General features: G+C 42.8%; 1 protein-coding gene across 1 annotated transcript in view; it reads left to right on the top strand.

Annotated features, from left to right (window-relative positions):
- Positions 1–7,829: 7,829 nt before the first annotated feature.
- NLRP13 (NLR family pyrin domain containing 13) overlaps positions 7,830–25,048 on the top strand; it is a 31,795-nt gene continuing 14,576 nt past the window's right edge. Inside the window, exons 1-5 of the mRNA XM_060085055.1 lie at positions 7,830–7,921; positions 13,922–14,247; positions 17,896–17,964; positions 21,341–22,937; positions 24,832–24,999. Of these exons, the coding sequence (XP_059941038.1) occupies positions 7,830–7,921; positions 13,922–14,247; positions 17,896–17,964; positions 21,341–22,937; positions 24,832–24,999 (2,252 nt within the window). The remainder of the gene's footprint in view (positions 7,922–13,921; positions 14,248–17,895; positions 17,965–21,340; positions 22,938–24,831; positions 25,000–25,048) is intronic.

Raw genomic sequence — 25,048 nt, 5'->3', positions numbered from 1 at the left:
AATTTTTATTTCATATTAATGTACCATTGATTTCCAATGTTGTGTTTGTGGTAGGTGTACACAAACTGGATTCAGTTATCCAAAGACTTATATCAGTTCTATTTCGGGTTCTTATTCCATATAGGTTATTAGAATATGTTCGGGAGATTTCCCTGTGCTATTCAGTAGGTCCTTGTGGATTATTTATTTGACATATATTGGTGCATATATGTTAATCTCAACTTCCTAATGTATCCCTCCCTCCTTACTTCTCTTTTTGATAATCATGTTTGTTTTCTAAGTCTTTACACCTGTCTCTGTTATGGAGTCCACCTGCAAGGGATATCTTTTGTTTTTTTCTTTCTCTGTCTTCCTTACTTCGCTTATTATGAAAATCTCTCGGTCCATCCATCCATGTTGCTGCAAATGGCGTGATGTTGATGTTGGCCATTCTGATCTGTGTCTGGTGATACCTCATTTCACTGTACTGATTTGCATTTGTCTCCTAATTAGTGATTTTGAGTACCCTTTTATGTGCTTTATGGCATCTGTATGTCTTCTTCGCTGAAATGTCTTTTCAGGTCATCTGCCCATCCCTTTTGAGATAGAGCTGTGTGGGTGTTTGTGTATTTCGGTAGTTAATTCTGTTTCAGTTACTTCATTTCCTAATATTTTCTCCCCCTTTCTGTGGTTTGTCTTTTCATCTTGTTTATGGTTTCCTTTGCTGTGCAAAAGCTTTTTAGTACATGCCAGAGATGGCAGTGGAAAGGGAATCCTCCTCCCCCATTGGTGGGGATGTAAATGGGTACAGCCTCTTTAGAGAGCAGTATGGAAATTCCTCAAAAAACTGATTATAGAGTTACTCTAATATTTGGCAATCCCACTCCTGGTCTTAGATCTGGAGAAAAATTATATTTCGAAATGACAAGTACACCCCTATTTTCAGGGCAGCACTCTTAACAATAGCCAAGACATAGAATCAACCAACATGTCCACTGATAGAAACATGAAAATGATGTGGTACTTTTCTACAAGGGAATACTACTCAGCCATAACAAAGAAAGAAAATAATGACATTTGCGGCAATATGGATGGATGGGCTGAACGATTATCATACTAAGTGGAGTAAGTCAGAGAGAGGAAGACAGATATCGTAAGACATCCGTTATAGGTGAATCCATAAATTCATACACTTGAACTAATTTACAAAACAGAGACAGGGTCACAGGCTTAGAAAACAAACTTATGATTATCAAAAAGGGAATTTAGGGGGAAGGACAAATTAGGAGGTTGTGATTAACATATACACAGTAATATATGTCAAATAGATAATCCAAAAGTATCTACTGAGTAGCACAGAGAACTCTCCTGAACATACTCTAAAAACATATGTGGGAAAAGAACCCGAAAAAGAATAGATATACCTCTATGGATAACTGAATCAAGTTACTGTACACCTAAAACAAGCAGAACATTGGAAATCAACTCTAATTCATTATAAAACAAAAATTAAATTAAAAAAAAGTAAAACAGAAAAGGGTGGGGCATGAAGAAATGCTGCCGCCTTGTGGCTGTTTCTCATAACAACACCTTGGTAACTTGTGTTGACGGGCATTTAATATTCAGATGGCCTGTCGGGGGTTGCAAAGAAAAAAGAGCTGCCTTCATTAAACGTCCTGGGGTAGCTTATTGAGAAAGACTTCTCCCTGCAAAGGGAAATTCTGATGTAAGGTGCCACTTTGGGGTGATGGTCTAGGTCGAGTGGGACTCAGAAGTTACGTTTGGGTGCGTCTCCACCATATGTTTCTCTTTTTTCTTTTTGAGCATCCCTTTGCTGTTTCCTTTTCCAGTTTATGTTTTATGTGTGACTTCCAGCTGACGAGGTGAATGTTTACGTTTTGATTTGAGCGCGCTAACATCTAACATTTATTACCAACTGCTCGAGGTAAAATGGGAAGCGCTTCCTCTAAGGCTGTACCCCAACCTGGGAACCCTTGGGGAAAATTTTAAATGACTGGTCGACCTATAACTATGATCCAATGACAAAGAAAAATGGCCTGAAAATGGGTCTCCTACAATTAGATCTTTATTGCCACACGATGGGAAAAATGGGCTGAGGTTCCCTTATGTTCAGGACTTTATGCCCCTTTATTATAATCCTGCTCTAGGTGGCTCCATAATCAAAAGCCTGAGGAATCAGAAAAAACTCTCCTGACATTCTAAACGATCCCCTTCTAACTTCTCCCACCTCTCAGGGGGCGGGAACCAAGCTTCCCCCAGTCCTGCAAGTTCCCTTTCTCCTCAGATTCTTCTGCTCAAACTAAGACCCCATGTCCCCAGAGGGACAATGCCTGCTGGGACAACATTTTATCAGCTAGTCTGCCCCTGTTAAGAGCCAATTTGAGCACTATCTGGTTTAAATTTTAGCTATGAAAACATGACCACAGAAAGAGGATGATTTCTGACAGTGTGGCCTCAATATTCTTTAGACTCCGGAGAAAATTGGTAAAGATAAACCAATTAAGAAAAACCGGTTCTTTTGCATATGCAATTAGAGAAAGCTAGCTTGTTGAAATATTTTTTTCAGAATTCTGACCCTGAGGGAACAAAAGAATGCCTAGGAAAACACTTGAAGTTAACTCATATCCTTGAGCTTCAAACACAGCCCACTTTGCCTGAGACTTCAGCCTTGGGTTAATTAGTAGAACTTCAAGCCAAGGGAAAAAAAGGGGGCCAAGAGACATTTTAAATCTCAAGCAGAAACTATGAGATCTCTGTCTGCCTGGATATACATATATCTCAGTATGTGTCTCTGTCTTTGGATAACATTGCTGACGTTAATTTGTAAATGAGTTCTATTTAGTTGGCTTAAAAGAAAAGTAAGTGCTTACAAATCAAACAATTCTAAATACGAGAAAAAGTAAGCTAAATAAACTTCAGGTTCATGTGAACTGGGAAATATTCAATGTTAAATTAATACCTGGTATTAATGTTTTTGTTGATCTAATTAACACAGACATGTCTTTGGAGCCATCAACATTAAGTATAGTACTTTTATTGTGCCTAGGTTTATTCTTTTTTTTTTTTTTTTTTTAAGATGTTGGGGGTAGGAGTTTATTTATTTATTTATTTTGGCTGTGTTGGGTCTTCGTTTCTGTGCGAGGGCCCTCTCCAGTTGTGGCAAGTGGGGGCCACTCTTCGTCGCGGTGCGCGGGCCTCTCACTATTGCGGCCCCTCCCGTTGCGGAGCACAGGCTCCAGACATGCAGGCCCAGCAGTTGTGGCTCACGGGCCCAGCTGCCCCGCGGCATGCGGGATCCTCCCAGACCGGGGTTCGAACCCGTGTCCCCTGCATTAGCAGGCAGACTCTCAACCACTGCGCCACCAGGGAAGCCCTGTGCCTAGGTTTAATATAAACTAAGATCTTATTATATCTGTTGCAAATTTGTCAGCAATGAAAATAACTCGATGTGAAGAAACTTGTAAGAAAATGTAAATGAAATAAGAGCTTTGGGTGAACTTTTTAGGAATAATTATGTTTTAGGAATGTCTACTTAAGAATAATCTCTCCAGATATTCGACAACTTGAAAATTTAGAGTTGTGCTAAATTAAGTTAAAGGATGGACGTTTATTTAATAACTCGGCCATTTCCAAATAAAATAAGATACTGAAACATTAATTACTGAACGCTGGCTTCCTTTTCCAGAGAAACAAAAGGTATTGGGACTATTAATAAATGTGTTTGGTGCCACACTGAGATATCTTCTATAAGAAAGCACATTCTTCAAGAAATTATTATTTGGATTTATGTTTACCAATCTACAGAGTGCTGATGTAAAGGACAGTTCATCGTTGGTTGCTTAAGGAAAGCAGGATGTGTGTTTTTATTAAAGAAGTTTTGAGGAATGGAATTGGATTTTATTAAGGGAAAAGGAAGTAGGACTGACTTCCAGGTGGCTGTTTCTGAATGGGAAAATAAAGTGATGGATACAGAAAGTGATGAAAAAGCTTTGTGGAAAGTGGACCCCAAGAAAAGAGTTTTATACATGGTACACTTTTTCTTAAGATTTTGAACTTCCTTTGCAAAAATACTACCTCTTCAAGATTTATAGAAAGGACTATCTAAGATTGAATTAAAATTAATTAGGTAAATAGATTTTGTTATTAACAGTAAGCTGGTACCAGACTGGAATTTGGTTTTCTCTCTCTGTTAAGAGAACAAAGTTTTCTTGGAATGCTGCTTTTGATAACAGACTGTGTGGACTACCTTGCCTTTAAGTGATTTATATTTGCTTTTAAGATCTTTTGTTACTTTGGCTGAGTGAATAAGTAGTATTTCACAATGATCTATGAGGACTCCCGCACATGTAGATCAAGTTCATTCTGCTTCTACAAAAATTAACCCCTCATTGCCAGACTTTTGCCATCCTGATGTCCTTAAGACATGGCAACAGTCTACTCCTAAATCAGGGAATTTAAAATGGGTAAACAATAGCTGTAAATCAATCAGTCAGGGCTATGGAAAATCCAAAATGGCCAGTTGGCTTTTTCTGGTGCCCTGACAAACCTCATTTTTTTTTTTTTTTTTTTGATGGGTTAAAGCCTTTCCTGGCTGCAGGGCTGATGCCCTCTAAATGAAAAGAAAATGGTTAAAAATGTGTTTTCCACTTGGGGTATGCCTTCTACAATCTCCAGTGATCAAGGTACCCACTTCACTGGACAAATCATACAAGCCTTAACGAAAACCTCACACACTTTCACTGTCACTGTCATCCTTAATCATCAGGCAAGGTCAACAAAAGTAATGACAAAAAAACTGGACTCAAACAGAACAAAAGTTAATTACATGGGATTAAACAAACTGCTAAATATGATTATAATTTTTATGACTTTTTTCTGACATATTGTTGGCTTTTTTTTTTTTTTTTTTTTGCGGTACGCAGGCCTCTCACTGTTGTGGCCTCTCCCATTGCGGAGCACAGACTCCGGACGCACAGGCTCAGCGGCCATGGCTCATGGGCCCAGCCTCTCCGTGGCATGTGGGATCTTCCCAGACCAGGGCTCAAACCCGTGTCCCCTGAATATATATATATATATATATATATATATATATATATATATATATATATATATACGAATCACTGTGCAGTACACCTGAAACTAGCACAACACTGTAAATCAACTATATGTCAATGAAAAAGGGAGCCAATTTCCAAATTAAAAGATAAAACCCTAGTCGACAGAAATAAAAAAATAAACGCTTTAATATACATGTATGCATGTGCTATATGTGTATATATCTATGTATGTGTATATTTAGATGTATAAGAAAATAAAGTGTAAATATAGTGCATCTACATAGGAGTGGCTAGTGAAGCGTTTAGCTCTGTAGCACCCAAGCCCAACCCCGTCTTGTATACCGGATTCTTACTCACCATTCAGCTCCATCTGTACCCGAAGACACAGTTCTGCCTGGTTCATCTTGGCGAAGATGTCGTGAGTCACCTCCCAAGCGAGGCGTCCAGGGAAGGACTCGATTAGGAGGTGAACCACCTCCCCCCACCGGGCTGTCTTCAGCTGGTCCCAGCTGATCTGGAGAGAGCCAGGTCTGGGGCTCTCTTCCACTAAAAGCTGCTTGAACCTTTGTAGATTCTCCTTGTTTAAATAGACCATGTACAGCATGACTCCATCTTTGAAAGGGAAGGTGGAGGAGGGAGAGGATGAGAAGAAAGAAGGCGAGTGAGAGGAGAAAGAAGGGGGGAAGGAGAGGAGGAAGAGCAGGAGGAAGAGTCAGAATTCCAGTTCACGTCACTCATCTTTACTCGAGGCCGAGAGCCTCAGTGCCAGCGATAAAGAGGACCAGTTGGAAGAGAGAAGAGACGCGACCTGGGGAGACATGAAGTTACACGACGTGAGAACACCACCCCGGGGAACAGATTTATGTAATCCATATTTGATGGAGCAAACCACGTGCTGGATATCCTCTTCCCCCCTTCCTCAAAGAGTCTCTGGCCTGTGGAAAACCCTGGGAGCCCCTCCACTATTGGGGCTCAGTGTTTAGACTCAAAACCACTTTGTAGTGTTTAATTCTCTCTGCCACTTATTAGCAAGGTGACTTTGGGAAAATTGCAGAGCCTCTTTGCACCTCTTCTCATCTCTGACACTGGGATCTTATCATATGTGCTCTTGGGGTTGTGAGGATTCTCAAAGAGATACACCCACAAGTATATTTAAGACAGTGCCTGGTTCATCATAGCTAACAATGACTCAGGGCTTCCTTCTATACCATGATTATTTTAAAGGCTCAATGGGAATTTATAAAAAGCACCTGGAATCAAAGGTTTATTCCCTTCTATGCATCTTCTTGCATCTTCGCCACCATATGTCTTTCTTTTGTCTTCTTCCATCGTGTTTATTGTGTGTAAAAAGTGGAATATGGAGGAGAACAGAATGAAGTCACAGGGGGAGTGGGGCGTTCGCCTTGGTCTACCTACTACTCGTATCCTATCGCTTCTCTGGGTTATCTTTTTTACATATTATCATCGGTTAACTCTCATCTCCATCACCCGAGAACTTCCTGGTTACTTAAGTCATCATGTATTGGGTACTGACTCAAAGTTTTATCTCCATCAATTCACTGCAGTGGTTTTGGAGAATTGCAAGCTCCCTGTGGATGACGACCACCTCTTAAGTAGCCACGCTACTTAAGCTTCACCTCCACTCTTGATTCTGTTATTCTGATATTTGAGCACAAAGAAAAAGTCTACCTTAGGAAAAAAGAAAGGTCTCAAGTAAACAACCTGACTTTACAGCTCAAGGAACTGGGGAGAGAAGAAGAAACTGAGCCCAACTGGACCTGGTGAACTCAAGTATCTGATATAGTAACTGTAAGAAAGTGATGTGGAAACATAGGAGACAGAAGAGAGAGGAGAACAGCACCACCACTCACCGCTGAAGGGAACTAGGCTCCCTGTCTCCTCGTGTCACAAACATCTCCCAAGGCAGGAAGAAAAAGCACTTGGTCTGCCCCACTTTCCACCCTAATAGGCTCTGGGGTTCTGGGCAACATGCATCCTCCCTTCCCATTGGCTGGGGCTGGTGCATTATCACTCTTCTCCATGGCACAGATTTGAAAGCCTTTAGCATCCTCGGTCAGAGGAATTGGGCTACAAGGCTTATTCTCACAGGTGCTTCCCATTTGTGAAGGACCTGCTCCCCTCCCTCTTAGATTCAGAAGAACAAGCAACTTCAGACAATTTCAGGATTGGGGTGTTCCCCAGACTCACAGAGGGCGACACTGCTGTCAGCCCAAAGGCGCTGCATCCAACGGAAAACGTCTACAGCCATTCATTGGGTGATCTTGTTCACATGAGCACCTCCCCTATTTGGAATGTAATCTGACTAAGCAAAAGGAGGGTTTCGGTATCACCAGGACCTAATGTGGGTCCCAAAGCAATAGACCCTGTCGAAGGAGACTCAGAGACAGAGCGTGTAGGAAAATGACACACACACACACACACACAGACACACACACAGACATATATATAAACACATATATTGGTAGTAGATTTCCTTGCCGTCTTTTGGGTTTTCTGAAATGTAATCAAGTCATCTGCACATATAGTTTTACCTGTTCCTTTCCAATTCTTATGCCTTTCTCTACTTGCTTCCTAACTGCTGATTTAAATTTAAAATTAGTTACAATTGTCAACTGCCTGTATCCCCAGAGCCTATGAAGTTGGAAGGTGGGGCAAACCAAGTGCATTTTCTTTCTGCTTTGGGATGATGTTTGTGACAGGGGTGAGTTAAATTCGTTAAAATTGCTAATTTAATTGGCTAATACCTCCAACATGATGTTAATTAGTAGTGGCCATGAGATCATCTGTCTTGTTCCTGACTTCAGTGGAAAAGCCTCCGTGTTTATGATGGAACGGCTTCATAGGTGGTTTTCCTGGCATTGGGAGAAGAAGTCGTCCCTAGATGTCGTTGCCTCTGTGATTTTCAGGGCTCATAGACTCTTTTTAAAAATTGTATTGAAGTATAGTTGATTTACAATGTTATGTTAGTTTCTGCTGTATAGTATACATATATATGTACATATATATGTACAGTTATACATATATATGCTTTCTTTTTCATATTCTTTTCCATGATGGTTTATCCCAGGAAATTGAATATAGTTCCCTGTGCTATACGGTAGGACCTTGTTGTTTACCCATTCAATACATAATAGTCTGCATCTGCTGACCCCGAAAACCCAATCCTTCCCTCCCCCCCACCTCCCCCTTGGCAACCACTAGTCTGTTCTCCGTATCTGAGGCCTCAGGCACTCTTGATTCCTCTCCTCTTTCATTGTTCTACAAGACCCCTCAGATGGTAGGAGAGGTATTCACATCAGTGACCTTTGGCTAAAGTGGAAGATTCCATTTACATCAGATGGGTTTTAATTAGAAACCCATCTCTGCCTCTCCTCTCCCAGGTGGGGATGATTTACACCTAAAAGAGAAGCCCTCTGCAATTACCTGTAGCAGCTGAGTTTTGGTGGCTTCTTGACCTATGCAGGGATAGGCTGCAATGGAGGGGGAGGGACGCCCAGAGACAGATCTGATAGGAGCTGAAGGGACCTGAGGGCCAATCACAGGCTGGGGAGGGCGTGGAGTTGACTTTATTTGAGGTTCCCTGCAAAGGGCGTCTAGAAACTTGCATGAGATTGGAAGTCTGATGGGTAAGTGATGTCTCCTTTCTCTGGGGCTTCAAACTTTCGTGTCCTTTGGTTTTTCTTTTCTTTTTTAAAATAACAGCTTTATTGTGATTGATTTAAAGTAGTGGGGTGGGTGGAAACAACCAGCTTTTTTGAGGTATAATTAATATACGAAAAAACACTGCACGTATTTAACATATGTAACTTGATGAGTTTGGACACAGGCCTACACCACAATCAAGGGAATAGACATAGCCAGCACCTCCAAAAGTTTCTTTGTGTCCTGTGTGTGTGGGGGGGTGTGTGTGTAGTAGGAACATTTAACATGACACCTATCCTCTGAAAATTTTCAGGGTACAATTCAGTATTGATGACTATGGGTACTTTGATGTAGGGCAGGTCCCCAGAACAAATTCATCTTGCATAACTGAAACTTACACCATGGGTGATACATACAATAGAATTTTTTTTTTTTTTTTTTTTTTTTTTTTTTTTTTTTTGCGGTACACAGGCCTCTCACTGTTGTGGCCTCTCCCGCTGCGGAGCACAGGCTCCGGACGCGCAGGCTCCACGGCCATGGCTCACGGGCCCAGCCACTCCGCGGCATGTGGGATCCTCCCGGACCGGGGCACGAACCCGTGTCCCCTGCATCGGCAGGTGGACTCTCAACCACTGTGCCACCAGGGAAGCCCTTTTCTTTTTTTCTTTTTTTTTTTTTTTTTAACTTTAATGAGAACAGGGTTAAGCTTGCTTATTTATTTATTTTATTTTATTTTATTTATTTAATTTATTTATTTAGGCAGGCTGCTCCGGGTCTCAGTCGCAACATGCAGGATCTTCGTTGCAGCATGTGGGATCTTTTTTTTTTTTTTTTTAAGTTGTGGCATGTAGGATCTAGTTCCCTGACCAGGGATGGAACCTGGGCCTCCTGCATTGGGAGCGCAGAGTCTTACCCACTGGATCACCAGGGAAGTCCGTATAGAATCTTATTCAGCCTTAAAAAAGAAGGAAATCCTGCCGTATGTGACAGCATGCATGAAGCTGGAGAACATCATCCTAAGTGAAGTAAGCCAGTCCCAGTAGGAAAATACTGCAGGATTCCAGTCTGTGAGGTACAGAAAAGACTCCAACTTTTGTAAGCAGAGACTAGAAATGTGGTTATGAGGAGCTTGGGGTGGGGAGTGGAAGATGCAGAGTCATTGTTGCTGGTGTTTTCTTAATCAGCAGGAATCTGTTGCACCTTTGTCCTCTTGTAAGTGAAAGTGGGGTCAGGCTGCTAGCTGCTCAAAAGCCAATAAAGAGGCAAGGTTGGTGGAAAGGAAAGTCTGCTTTATTTTGGATGCCGGCAGCTGCGGGGCGGGAATGAGGACTCCTGTGCAAAGGCCGGCTCCCCCCTCCTTGACAATCAAGGGGCAAGGGCTTTTATAGACGGAGAGAGGGGGCTCCATGCAGAAACAGCACAGTCACCTCTGACAGTCATCTTGAAATTGGTCGTCAGTGGTCTGATCAGCTTCATTGATTGTTTTTAAGTACAGTTAGTCTTCAGGTCCAGGGTCATTTTTTTCCCATTTCCTTGAGGCCAGTTCTCAGAATTGTGGCAGCTTATGTCACGGCTACAGTCTGGTCATCATGTAGTTTAACTTCTTCCTCCTGGTGGGCGTTTCAGTATCTACAAGACAGCTCACAGGATATGGCTCAGAATATTACCTTATAGCCCTTAAGGAGGAGCTAAAGTCCTTGACTATGCTTAAAGACTAAGTGATTATTATGCAGTCTTGTTGGAGTGTTTTCCTTCGTTTCTGCACTTTTTCACTTCTCTGATTAGACTTATTCTTTGACTAAAGTTTTCCCACAGACAAAATGCAGGCTGAGGACATGGGGGGCAAGGACCATAGGGTTCTGCTCTGTTTCTCTCTCCTTTGAAGCTTCCCACCTTCTAGACCCAGGAGATTTGATAGGTCTTTGAGAAAGTGCAGCTGAATTTCTCCCTTCCTGTGTTTTCTCCCTCCAGGGTTTCTGCACCTGTTTCCACTGATCACTGCCCTATAACCCTCTTTCCACCTTCCTTGCCTCAATCTGATGCATCCTTCAAGTCTCTTACAATTCCCTTTCCTAGGCTTGCTTGTTCTACACGGTATAATCTCATGGACCCTGTGGGATCCCGTCTTACACTCAACACACATGATACTAATTACAGTTGATCTTCCTTATTCATGGATTCCATGCTTTTGAATTCACCTGATCACTAAAGTTTTTCTGTAACTCCCCAAATCAGTGTTTGTGGTGCTTTCCAAAGTCATTCTTAGGCATGTACAGAAAGGTTGAAGAAATTTTTTTTTCCATTTTTAAAAAATTGAAGTGTTGTTGATTTACAGTGTTGTGTTAATTTCTGCTCTACAGCAAAGTGATTCAGTTATACCTATATATGCTTTCTTTTTCATATTCTTTTCCATTATGGTTTATCACAGGATATTGAATATAGTTCCCTGTGCTACACAGTAGGACTTTGTTGTTTATCCATTCTACATATAATAATAATTTCCATCAGCTAATCCCGAACTCCCAATCCAACCCTCCCCCTGCTTGTTCACTTCGTTATTGACATGTGTGTTTAAATCTCTAATGAATCATTCTTTTAGTTCTATTTTTTGCTTTATATATTTTGAAGCTATACTATTTGGTACATAAAATTTTAGACTTGCTGTATCTTCCTGCTGGACTGATTCTGTTATGAAGTGTGCTGTATTTAGTAACAACTTTGCCTCAATCTATTTTGGTAATGATATAGCTGTACCCATTTTTTTGGTGTTAGGGTGTGCGCACTGCATTTTTCCCCATTAATTTATGTTAAACGTTTTATGCTCTTGTACTTGAAGTGTACCTTTTATTTTTGGTCTAATTTGACATAGTCTTCTTTAGTGTTTAGCCCCCCTTATGCTTATATAATTGTTGACACATTTGGAATTTAGTATATTTTCTTGTTTTCTATTGTTCCTTTTCTACCATTTTTTGAATAAATGAAATACTTTGTAATATCATTTTTCTTTAACTTACATTCTTTTATTCTTAGAGTGGTTGCCCCAGAGAGTTCAGTATTCATCTTTCACCATTGGTTGACCTGAGATTACATCCGGACTTTGCAATCAATGTGAGAACCTTGAAACTCTTGTTTCATTTACTTTCTTTCATTCTTGGTGTTATTGTTTTCTTATTTTACTACGTATGTTATAAAGTCCAGAAGGTGTTGTCGTTGTCAAGGGTTAATATTCATTCACATTGATTCACACACCAGCTACTTCTGTGCTTTTTCTTTCCTTCTGTGCTGCTATACTTTCATCTGAAAAAGTTTTTAGACAGTTTTTAGTGGTATGTATGTCTGCTGGCAATACATTCTGTTTTTAAAAGTTTAAAAATTTACAGCTTTATCGAGCTAAGATGGACAAATAAAAATTGTTCATGGCTAAGTTGTACAAAATGATTTTGAAAGCTATTCAACATTATTTAACACACATACACATTGTGAAATGATCACTACAATCAAGTTAATGAACACATCTGTCACCTCACGTAGTTGACTTTGTGTGTGATGAGAACACTTAAGACTTACTCTCTTTGCAAATTCCAAGAATACAATAGAGTATTATTAACCATAGCCACGAAGGGGTGCATTACATCCCTAGATATTATTCACTGTGTAATGGAAATGTGTACCCTTCGACCAACATCTCCCATTTCTCCCACCTCCCGGCGGCCCCTGGCTACTCAGCATTTGATTGGAAATCTCTTTATTTTCCCCTCATTTTTAAAGGATATTTTCACTTGACATAGAATCTAAGTGGCAGGGTATTTTATTCTTTACAGCATTGTGAAGCTGTCATTTCATTTTCACTTTTTTTAAACATCTTTATTGGAGTATAATTGCTTTACAATGGTGTGTTAGTTTCTGCTTTATAACAAAGTGAATCAGTTATACATATACATGTCCCCATATCTCTTCCCTCTTGCATCTCCCTCCCTCCCACCCTCCCTATCCCACCCCTCTAGGTGGTCACAAAGCACCGAGCTGATCTCCCTGTGCTCTGCGGCTGCTTCCCACTAGCTATCTGTTTTACGTTTGGTAGTGTATATATGTCCATGCCACTCTCTCACTTCGTCCCAGCTTACCCTTCCCCCACCCCATATCCTCAAGTCCATTCTCTAGTAGGTCTGCGTCTTTATTCCCGTATTTGCCCCTAGGTTCTTCATGACCATTTCTTTTTTTTTCTTAGATTTTAAAAAATAGAATTAGTAAACAAAACTGTGCGTGACTGGTTGTTTAGAGAATGAAATGAGGGTAACAGTTCATGGTATATAGGAAGTGCTTAGTATTGTTGATGTAAATAATAAACAATCTATAATAAGATTAGAAGACTTTTTTTTGAGCCAAACTGAGGATTATAGCCTGGGAAACAGCCTCTCAGTAGCTGTGAGGGGACTCTCCAAAGAGGTAAAGGAGGGGCCAGGGTATATGATTTTTTTTTTTTGGTCAGGAAATACATGCAATCATACATCTTTGTAAAAGATGACTGTTAATCACAAAGAACAGGTCTCTCAGGTTGATTTTAGTGTTTATCTATATATGGGAAGATGCAAGAGTCTGGAGTCATTGAGATTCTTCCTTAGATACGCATTTCACTATGTAGGAGCCTGAAGATGAAAGCACAGAAAGCTTCATCCTGTTTTTCCCATCCTGAATTCCCTTCAGTGCACTGATGGTGGGAGACTGCAGGGGGTTGAGACTTAACCCTTCCTATAACTGGATGATGAGCCACACTTCATGGTTAAAGCAGATGTACAATGTATGTGTGACAGGCTGTTCTAGCTAGCATCAAGTTCAAGCCAAATCATGTATCATCCAGAAGGACCTCCCCGTACCTCACGACGTGAACATTTCTTCCAGCAGTATCGTTTTTCCTTCTCCTTAGAGCTGAGGCCCTCATGTCTGTCCAGTGCTTTTCTGGGCACTGGTGGTACAGCCTAGGGCAGGCAAGGTCTGTGTTCATAGCGACTTGACATTTACGTGGAAGAGAGAGAGAGAAATAAGCCACACAAACACAGAGCAGGAGGTGCTGTGAGGAGAAAACAGGACACGTGGCTAGATTAGACAGTCTTGAAGGAGGTGAAAGTCATGGTTCATGGTCTTAGCTGTCTGTCTTCCACAGGTGCTATTCATTTTGTGGCTGTAAGCGTTCTTGAGTGAAGCTGGAAACCTTGCGTGTTGGGCCAGATGGCTTCTTCTTCTAGCCTCTTTGTAGCTGATGGCTCCAGTGATAAGCTACTGTCTTACCTGACGGGCTTGGATCGGTATCAGCTGGAGGATTTCAAACTTCACCTCCAGTCCCCACAGCTGCTGCCTGAGAACGTCCAGAAGGTCTCCTGGGCAGACTTGAAGGCCATCAGTCCCACCAACCTGCTCTGTCTGTTGAAGGGACACTTATCAGTAAGGCAGATATGGGACGTGGCCGTCCGCATCTTTGAGCGCATGAAGCTGACTTCGCTATGCGAGCAGATGAGAGCAGAGATGAATGGTGAGTGGGTCTGTGTGGGGGACGGCTTCCTGGTGCTCGTGGGAGCAGGAAGGTTGCTGCTGGATTTTTACGGGGTCCTTCCAAATTGCTGGTCTCCCCCTAAGAAAGACTCTCCCTGCCGGGAATGAAAGTTTAAAAGTATAAAGGCTGTGAGAGTTTGGAGCTCTAGCCTCGGAGGGGATGGTGATCAAAAGCAAGAAGAGGGAATTGAAACATGCATATTTAGTTCTGTTCCAAGGCTGCTTTTGAAAATGCAAATTTGTGCCAATGCAATGGTTGCATTAGGGGATGATTTGCTCACCACGGGAATTTCATGTTTGCGTATGCATGATTTTTTCCAAAGAGGTAAATGCAAAAAAAAAAAAATCCACAATGAGGGCTTCCCTGCTGGCACAGTAGTTGAGAGTCCGCCTGCCGATGCAGGGGACATGGGTTTGTGCCCCGGTCCGGGAAGATCCCACGTGCCACGGAGCGGCTGGGCCCGTGAGCCATGGCCGCTGAGCCTGCGCGTCCGGGGCCTGTGCTCTGCAACGGGAGAGGCCACAGCAGTGAGAGGCCCACGTACCACCAAAAAACAAACAAACAAAAAACCCACAACGAAACTGTACCCGGCTGTAGTATTCATTTATTTATTGTAATATTGTAGTATTTATTGTAGCATTGCAGTATTTATTGTACCAGTCATGTGTTTCATACTTAGTTAGCAAGTATAAAACTGCACTACCATTTTAATTGTTCGTCTTTTTAAAATGTATCACGGATCCCATTTTCCATCTGGTTTTTGCCTGCAACTTTACCTACTGCAGAGAGTTTTAGGAATGCATATGTCACTTTCTGGCAGACCTGGCTGCCTCTGAGACCTGTAGAAATTAATAACTTTTGCTGGTGCCTGTTACAAGCCTGGCACTAATCTTAATGCTTTCTGTGCATTGGGACTGACTTTTCACACTCATAAGAAGGGGGTTCTGTTATTCGCTTTTTACAGACAAGGAAACTGAGGCACAAAGCTCAAGTAAATTGCCCAAGGTCACGGAGGTGGGATGTGAACCCAGGCAGTGGGTCTCCAAATCCTCTGTGCTTGACCGTGTACTGCTTCTCTTGCCCTAGAATGAGGGCATGAGTTCAAGGAATGGGATGGGAGTCGGCAACATGAAGTCTTTCCCATCAGAGCTTTGGGCATTGGAGGTTCTGAGTCACAGAAATTTAGGCTTCGAGCATCTTCTGGGCAGGACGAGGGGCTGGGGACTCAATTTCCCTGCATCTTCAGTTCCGTCTTCCTCTCCTCCCCTCTCCCCATCATAAGTCCCTTGGAATAGGCAGATGTTGAGCAGAGAGCTTGGAATGGGATCTAGAATCCTTAAATCCCATTTGGCAATCCCGGAGAGAGACATTGGCACAGGGGAGCATGGCATTAAAGAAAGAACTTCCCTCCTGGCCACTGGTCCTAATTGGCAATGTCAGTGCCCTGCTTGAAGCTGCATCACAGGAGCCCCTTTTCCCCAGTCCTTACCTGGTTCCCACCTGGCCTTCTAAAGGGGTGGGGCTTGCAGAAGATACCTCCTAAGCAGGAGGAAGCCCTAGACCACACCCATCCCACAGCCATGTGGGAGATGATATAAAGGGACCAGAGGACAGGTCAGGGTAACTGATGCCCCCATCAGCTCCATCTTCTAGGAAACATGGCATAGTGAGAGTTTCTGTGCTTGAACGGTGCTGTGGCAGAGGGATTTGTGAGTGAGTCTGTGAATGCACATGTTTGTAGGCACAAGTGTGCTGTCTTTTAGGGACTATGGGTTTAAGAGTTCAGGTTTTAACAACAGCTGGATTCAAAGGCTGGTTCCACGTCACCAACTGTAACCCAGGACAAATTATGTACCACTGGGCCCCATTCTCTCTTATTGAAAACAGAGCTAGCTACACCTAACTGAGTTTCTAGGGTGAAAACTTATAAGGCATTGGGTGCGGTGTAGGTTCTCAATCATTTGTTCATCTTTGGGACAGTTTTTCTCTTAACAGTATCACCTTCCCTGGTGGTTTCCAGATCCTACCTCATCACGGAGGATGATGCCAGACAGGCCATATCAGACGTGGGAGGGTCTTTACCATCTCACTGTACACACCCTCCACCCCACCAAGACTAGTGCATCAGATTTGGGAGAAGGGGTGAATGTTTAGTTCAACAGGCTTCCATAGATGGCCAAAGGGAAGTGAGAACTGGGATTTTTTTTTTTTAAGAAATTAGATTTAAATTCCAGGCTGTTCATTTGGAACAGTCCAGCTCTTTTTTTTTGTACTTTCTGATTTTTTAAAATTTTAATGTTATTGGGAGTATAGTTGATTTACAATGTTTCATGCGTACAGCAAAGCGATTCAGTTATACATATATTCATTCTTTTTAAGATAATTTTCCCACATAGGTTATCATAGAATAGTGAGTAGATTTTCCTGTGCTATACAGTAGGTCCTTGTTGGTTATCTATCTTGTGTGTATGTCAATCCAAAACTCCTCAATTTATCCCTCCTCCCCAGTGTTCCCTCTTTTGGTAACCATAAGTTTGTTTTTGATAACTGTAAGTCTGTTTCTCTTGTGTGGATAAGTTCATTTGTACCATTTTAAAAAACATTAGATTCCACATATGAGTGATATATGATATTTGTCTTTCTCCATCTGATTTCCTTTACTTAGTATGGTAATCTCTAGTTGCATCCATGTTGCTGCAGGTGGTATTAGTTCATTCTTTTTTATGGCTGAGTAATATTCTATTGTTCATATGTACCACATCTTCTTTATTCCTCTCTTGATGGACACTTAGGTTGCTTCCATGTCCTGGCTGTTGTAAATAGTGCTGCAATGAACATTGGGGTGCATGTATCTTTTTGGAATATGGTTTTCTCCAGATATATGCCCAGGAGTGGGATTGCTGGATCATATGGTGCATGGGGAGACATGGAAGGGGTCCTTTCGTTTTTGAGAATAGGACTTTCTGAGTGGTTACGTGAAACACATCAGGGAGCTGGGGTTAGACCATTTCTCAGTGCTTTTCTTCCATGGCATTTTATTTCCAAGATATCAGAGTGGCTTCTGTGTGCTGGCATTGCTGTGCACACTTGGGGTACATCAGTGAACAAACACAGGTTGGCTACCGGTCTCCTCCTCCAGTGTGGGGCGACGGGTAACGGACATGATGAATAAGTATGTTATAGGGTGTGCTAGAAGGTGACAAATGCAGTGGAGAGTGGAGGGGAGGGCGGGTGGGGTCTGCCTAAGGTATGTGCTGCAGGAATCAGGTGCAGAGTTAATCGGGATCATCAGGCACTACTGAGGCACTAAGATTTGAGCAGAGACTCAGAGGGGAGGGAATGAGCCAAGTGGATATTGGGGTTGGGGGGAGAGCCTTCCAGACAGGAGACTGGCTGGATCCAAGGCCACCAGGCAGGGATGTGCTTTTAATGTGTGCTGTGGTCTTTGCAAAGTAGCGTGTTTCCAAAGTAGTTGGGTTGATGAGGCTTGAAGATAACGATTTTCAGTCTCTTCAATTCCAAGTCTGTCAGAGAAATGGTTGGTTCTACTAAGACCATCCATCATTATTAACTTTTTTTTTCAGCCAGGGGAAATCTCACTACCCCATCATCATTGTTTTATTTCAGAGATGGCGCAGGTATGGGGACCCCAAGATCCAAACCAAGAAGAACCAGAGATGCTGGAAGAAGAAACAGGTTTGGCTACTACTTTGTGATGATTACAGACAAATTGCTTGATGGAACGTTCATTTTATGGGCTCCACATTGGCCACCTCCTTTGAAACTGTCTTCAATGTATAGTCTGCCAGAAACTTGCCCATCTGTTCTTCCAGTGCTGCCTACTGAGGAATAGGTTACCATAAACTGGACATTTTCTCTGGGTCCCCTCCAAGGTCTGAGATACCAGTGTCTGTTTCTGGTCTTTGTGTTGCATTAATAGGTATATGTATTTTTTTATTTTTTACACAATTTTTAAAGGTTGCACTCTATTTACAATTATTACAAACTATTGGCTATATTTCCCGTGTTGTACACTACACCCTTGTAGCCTATCTCGCACCACAATAGTTTGTACACCCCAGTCCCCCACCCTCTCTACTGCCCCTCCCTGCTTCCCTTTCACCACTGGCAACCACTAGTTTGTTCTCTATATCTGTGAGTCTGCTGCTTTTTTGTTACTATCTCTAGTTTTTTGCATTTTTTAGATGCCACATATAAGTGATATTGTGTAGTATTTGTCTTTCTCTGTCTGACTTACTTCACTGAGCATAATACCCTCCAAGTCCATCCATGTTGCTACAGTGGCAAAATTTCTTTCTTTTTATGGCTGAGTAATAATCCATTGTGTATATGTACCACATCTTCCTTATCCATTCATCTGTTGATGGACACTTAAGTTGCTTCCATATTTTGGCTATTGTGAGTAATGCTGCGTAGCTGTATTTTTTTGTATTGGTGGCCCTATGGAGATTTTTCACATGGACAAACTAATACCTACTGTGATGGAACGAGTTAAGTTGCATCAAAGAAATACATGTTGTACTTGTGTATAATCCAAAAAGAATCACAAAATGCAAAACTTGCAATGAAACGCATTGATCCTTTGCCCAGCCCTGGACTTCTGTTCTGTGGAATCAACCACAGCCTCTCTTGGCTGCCACTTTGGCTATTTATTTCTATGTTCATAAGTGATTAACATATACTGCCATTTCTTAGGTTTTCAATCAATTATCTGCTGACTCATCATGGCAGGTAAGTACCTCTTCTCATTTATCCTCTAATAAAAGTATGATTTGGGGCTTCCCTGGTGGCGCAGTGGTTGAGAGTCCGCCTGCCGATGCAGGGGACACGGGTTCGTGCCCCGATCCCGGAAGATCCCACATGCCGCGGAGCGGCTGGGCCCGCGAGCCATGGCCGCGGAGCCTGTGTGTCCGGAGCCTGTGCTCCGCAACGGGAGAGGCCGCAGCAGTGAGAGGCCCGCGTACAGCAAAAAAAAAAAAAAAAAAAAAAAAGTATGATTTGGAGGAACAGGCATTGAGTGTCATGTGGATATAAGTCAATGCTGAGCCATGTATTAATCAGGATTACATGCTGTATTCATTTTCTAGGGCTGCTGTAATACACTAACACAGACGGGGTGCTTAAACAATAGAAGTTTATTTTTATTTTCTAAGTGCTGGAGAGAAAATGTCCAAAACCAAGGGGTCAGGGCTTCCCTGGTGGTGCAGTGGTTGAGAGTCCACCTGCCGATGCAGGGGACAGGGGTTCGTGCCCCGGTCTGGGAAGATCCCACATACCACGGAGCGGCTGGGCCCGTGAGCCATGGCTGCTGAGCCTGCGCGTCCGGAGCCTGTGCTTCGCAACGGGAGAGGCCACAACAATGAGAGGCCCACATACCGCAAAAAAAAAAAAAAACCCAAGGGGTCAGCAGGGCTGTGCTTCCTCTAGGAGCTTGGGGAGAGAATCGGTTCTTCGTCTTTTGAGCTTCCTGTGGCTGCTGGCATTCCTGGGCTTGTGGGAGCATCACTTCAATTCCCACCTCTGTGGTCACATGGCCTCCTCTTTTGTCTCAGAATTCTCTCTGCCTATCTTTTATGGAAATACATCTGATTGCATTGGGCGCAATCCAGGGTAAGCTTCTCCTCTCAAGGACCTTAATCACATCTTTTGTCACATAAGGTTCTGGGGATTCAGATGTGGATATATCTTTTGGGGGGGGGTCACTGTTGAGCCCACTACACATGACTTTTGGGGGGAACCATTTTCTATTTTAAAAAAAATATTTAGTTTACTTATTTATTTTTGGCTGCGTTGGGTCTTCATTGCTGTTCGTGGGCTCTGTCTAGTTGCGGTGAGCGGGGGCTACTCTATTGCAGCGTGCGGGCTTCTCACTGCAGTGGCTTCTCTTGTCGCGGAGCGCAGGCTCTAGGCACGCGGGCTTCTGTAGTTGTGGTGTGTGGACTCAGTAGTTGTGGCACTTGGGCGCTAGATCACAGGCTAAATAGTTGTGGCTCATGGGCTTAGTTGCTCTGTGGCATGTGGGATCTTCCTGGACCAGGGCTTGAACCCGTGTCCCCTGCATTGGCAGGCGGTTTCTTAACCGCTGCACCACCAGAGAAGCCCCCATTTTCTATTTTTGTTTGAGGTAATCATTGCTTTGTTTTGGTTTAACTTTCTATGCAGCTACCATTACATCATCCCAAAATTCTTTGGGAAGCATAACACCATCCAACATATCAAGGAATCAGTCGGCTCCCTTGTCATTTCTAGACAGTTTCCAGAAGCCCCATATCCTTCTCCATTCCATATCGGTTGCCACGTAGCTGCCATCCTGGGACTCCATTTAATCTGGAATTCTACTTTCTTTTTGCTTTTTAAATTGAGGTATAGTTGATGTACAATGTTGTGTTAGTTTCAGGTATCCAGCACAGTGATTCACATTCTTCTGTTGATGGGCATTTAGGTTGCTTACATGTCTTGGCTATCGTAAATAATGCTGCAGTGAACATTGGGGTGCATGTATCTCTTCAGATTATGGTTTTCTTCAGATATATGCCCAGGAATGGGCATATGGTAGCTCTATTTTGAGTTTTTTAAGGAACCTCCATACTGTTCTCCATAGTGGCTGCACCAATTGACACTCCCACCAACAGTGTAGGAAGGTTCCCTTTTCTCCACACCCTCTCCAGCATTTATTATTTATAGATTTTATAGATTTATAGCTTTTTTTTTTTTTTTTTGCGGTACGTGGGCCTCTCACTGTTGTGGCCTCTCCCGTTGCAGAGCACAGGCTCCGGACGCGCAGGCTCAGCGGCCATGGCTCATGGGCCCAGCCGCTCCACGGCATGTGGGATCCTCCCTGACCGGGGCACGAACCTGTGTCCCCTGCATCGGCAGGCAGACTCTCAACCACTGCGCCACCAGGGAAGCCCTATAGATTTTTTGATGATGGCCATTCTGGCGTGAGGTGATACCTCATTGTAGTTTTGATTTGCACTTCTCTGATAATTAACAATGTGGAGTAGCCTTTCATGTGCCTTTGGCCGCCTCTTTTGCCTCCCTTCTGTTTTAGCTCACAGAAGAAGATACAGAGAGAAGATGAGGATGAAAATACTGGTCCTGTGGGACAACACTCCTTGGCCTGATGACCATATATATCTCCACAACATGGTGGAGCAGGAGCACAGAGAGCTGAGGAGACTTCTGCATCTGAGCAGGCCTGGAGCCCAGCCACCAACAATAGTACTGGAGGGCCTGGCGGGTGTTGGGAAGACCACCCTGGCAATGAAGGTCATGCTACACTGGGCAGAGGGCATACTCTTTCAGCACCAGTTCTCCTATGTTTTCTACATCAGCTGCCATCAAGTGGGAGAGATTGTGAACACCACCTTTGCTGACCTGCTTTCCTGGGACTGGCCTGACTCTCAGGTCCCCATCGAAGAGTTCAGGAGTCATCCCGAGAGGCTCCTGTTTGTCATCGATGGCTTTGAAGAGATGACTCTGTCTTCCAACTTGTACGAAAGCCCGCCCTGTACAGACTGGTACCAGCAGCTCCCAGTGGCCAGAATCCTACTCCACTTGTTGAAGAAGGAGTTGATTCCCGCAGCTACCTTACTGATAACGACCAGAGACTATGGTAATCAAGATCTTAAAAATTTGTTAGTGAATCCATGCTTTGTTGGCGTCTCAGGGTTCACAGAGGGAGACCGGGAGGAGTATTTCATCAAGTTCTTTGGTGACCTAGACAAAGCTAATAAAGTCTTGAATTGGTTAAGAAAAAGGGAAACTCTTTTTGATTCCTGCTGTGCCCCCCTGGTGTGCTGGACTGTGTGTTCCAGCCTGAAGTGGCAGATGCGGCGGGCGACAAGTAATGCTTCTTTCCGGCTGGCCACACAGACCACCAGCAGCATCTATGCCTATTTCTTCTGCAGCTTGTTTGCCACGGCAGAGGTGAGCTTGTCAGATCAGAGCTTGCCAGAACAGTGGAGAGCCTTGTGCTCTCTGGCTGCAGAGGGGATGTGGTTCTCCAACGTCACGTTTGCAAAAGAGGTCATGGAACATGGGCATCTGGAAGCCTCTTTTATTGATTCTCTCTTGAGGTTGAATATTCTTCGAAAGGTCAGTGACTGTGAAGAGTGCATTTCTTTCGCTCACCAAGGTTTCCAGGCATTTTTGGGGGCCATGTTTTATGTGCTCTGGGGAACAAGAGGATCCCTTGGTGGTCCCCCAAAGCATCAAGAGATGAGGGTGTTCCTGAATGACGCCTTTGCTAACACAAACTTCTATTGGCATCAGATGGCTCTTTTTTTCTTCGGTCTTTTAAATACAGACCTAGCAAGAGAGCTAGAAGGTACCTTACACTGTGAAATGTCTCCCAGGGTAATGGACGAATTATTGGATTGGGCAGAAGGGTTGGAGAAGTATGACGCTCTCTCAGTGCACTTCGGATTCCTGCATTTCTTCCAGTGCTTATGTGAGACTCAGGATGAAAACTTTATAAGACAGATTTTGAATCACCTCCTTGAAGCTGATCTCGACATCCATGGGTATCAGCACCTCCAGGTTTCTTCCTTTTGCCTAAAGCACTGTCAAAAGTTACGTAAGCTGAGGCTCTCTGTCAGCGGTCCCATCCTTGAGCTGAAATTGACTTCTGCCTTGGAAACTCTGGAGTGAGTAACGCAAAACCGTCCCTTCCCCAAGTTTCTCTCATCTTCACAGGCTCTTCCCACGTTCTTCCATGAAAAACTGGGGGTCTGTGGTTGTGTTATCAGTGGTTATGATTGACCAGACATTCTAGATCAGCTCCAGTCTGTGAGAACATTTTCCTTTAGGTGTCACGGAGGATTCCCTGGGTGCTCAACTCATCTACTTAGAGGTAGATTTTCTATCTCAGGCACTGCCTGTTGAAGGTGTGTATGCCAGGCATTGTACTATAACACCTACTTGTGTCAAAATGATGCCCATAACACAATGGAGGGGGATCTCTTATGATTATTCAGAGATGAGAAAACTGCAGAATAAAAGCACAGTTTTCTTAGTCAATGTGACTATTAAGCAGCCCAGCTCCCTTTCAGAGCCCCAGACCTTAAATAAAATGCTGTATGCCTCTCCTTTGAGCATACACTGGAGCCAGGGTGGGAACGGTGGTGTCAACAAAATCTTAAAGCTTGTTCTGATGAGTTTGTCCCTTTGTCCTCCTGGAAGAAGAATCTTAAAAATACTTGAGCTACTTTTGATTCTTCTCCTACGACCTTATCCCATCACTGACACTTCTGGCTTCTGAGCTGGAAGATAAGGAAACCTGACTGTTCTGCTACTTATTTCAGGTCCCGGGAATGTTTTCTAAATTCTTATCTTGAGACAGGAGCTGCTGTTCATGTTCTCAAATCCTTTCCTGTTTAACCCTCAAATCTATAAGAAGCACCAGTCCAATTTGGATTGAACAAGTTAAGGTTTTGAGTAGACTAATTTCTTTGTGTTCGCCCACATTGGAATATTAGTAAGATACTTGGTTTGGGGGTCTGGGGTAATTAATGTCCAATACATATAGACTATCATTTGTCCTATATTGGAATCCCTAAAACTTAAATAGGGGACTTGATTTAGGTAGCATTCACTGTTGGGTCATGTGAGTAAGTGCCCTTACTATAAGTGATTTTCTAAGGGTCATCCCATTTATTATGAGAATTAATGCCCAGACAACATCAGTCCTCACTTTATGCATGATCACCCTAAGACTTAAGGAAGTTTAAGACCTTCCCTAAAGTTCATAACAGATCTTCTGATGTTGGGTTATGTCCTACTTTTCTACAGCACAGCTTCTTACTGCTTTTTCTCCTCAGTGGTTTTAAACTCTGTATATCAGTATTAACTGGGGGTGTTAAACACATGAAAGCACAGGCTTTCACAACACACACACACACACAAGTACACTTAAGGTTGGAAACAACTACTTTAACCAGTTACAGTTCTGGACTTATGGAGTAGAACTTTATATCCTCCAGGTGCTTTCAGAATATATTCTTTGTTTTACTTCCCTCATCTCATCTGAGATAAAAAAAATTGATTTCTGACTGTATTGCTCTTTTATCCTTAACATTGAGAGCGTACTGCATCAGGGAAATTCTAAATAATTAGAATTCTAATAACTCTAAGATCTAAATATTTGCATGAATCTTCTTTAATCATCACAAAGTCCTAGGAGAGTAAATTTTACTAGGCACATTTTGGAGATAGAAAATTGGAGCACAGAGATTAAATCCTAGGAGTTAGAGCTCTGAATCTGTCTTAAGTCTATTTAACTTTAAGTCTGAACTCTTAAGGATTATACCTGTGGTCCGCCTCACTTATGTGGTTGCTTTCCTCCAAAAAGAATGGTTAAGGATTGTGGGAATGAAACATCTGGTGTTGTGCAAACTATGCTTTTTTGGTTACACATTTTCATATTTAGAACTCCAGTGAGTCTCTTTTGTTAAGGTCTTTTCTTGCCCCCTGTAGATCATATTCTGCGTGTTGGTTGAGTTTCATTTACTCTCATCAGCCTTCTCTCTCTCCCTCACAAAGGACAGGGGTTGTCGATTTCAGGAACGATCAGTGGGAGGATATTTGCTCTGTGTTTTGCAACGGGAACATGAGAGAGCTGGACCTGAGTAACAGCAAGCTTAATACTTCATCTATGAAGGAACTCTGTTATAAGCTGAGAAATCCAAGGTGCAAACTCCAAAAACTGACGTAAGTGTGAGACTCTCACGGTTTGAAGAAAACAATAGAATAACCCACT

This window comes from Mesoplodon densirostris, chromosome 19 (assembly GCF_025265405.1).
Source record: "Mesoplodon densirostris isolate mMesDen1 chromosome 19, mMesDen1 primary haplotype, whole genome shotgun sequence".
In the NCBI taxonomy this organism is placed as follows: domain Eukaryota; kingdom Metazoa; phylum Chordata; class Mammalia; order Artiodactyla; family Ziphiidae; genus Mesoplodon; species Mesoplodon densirostris.
The sequence above is the reverse complement of the archived record's forward strand: the minus strand, read 5'-3'. Positions and strand labels throughout refer to the sequence as shown.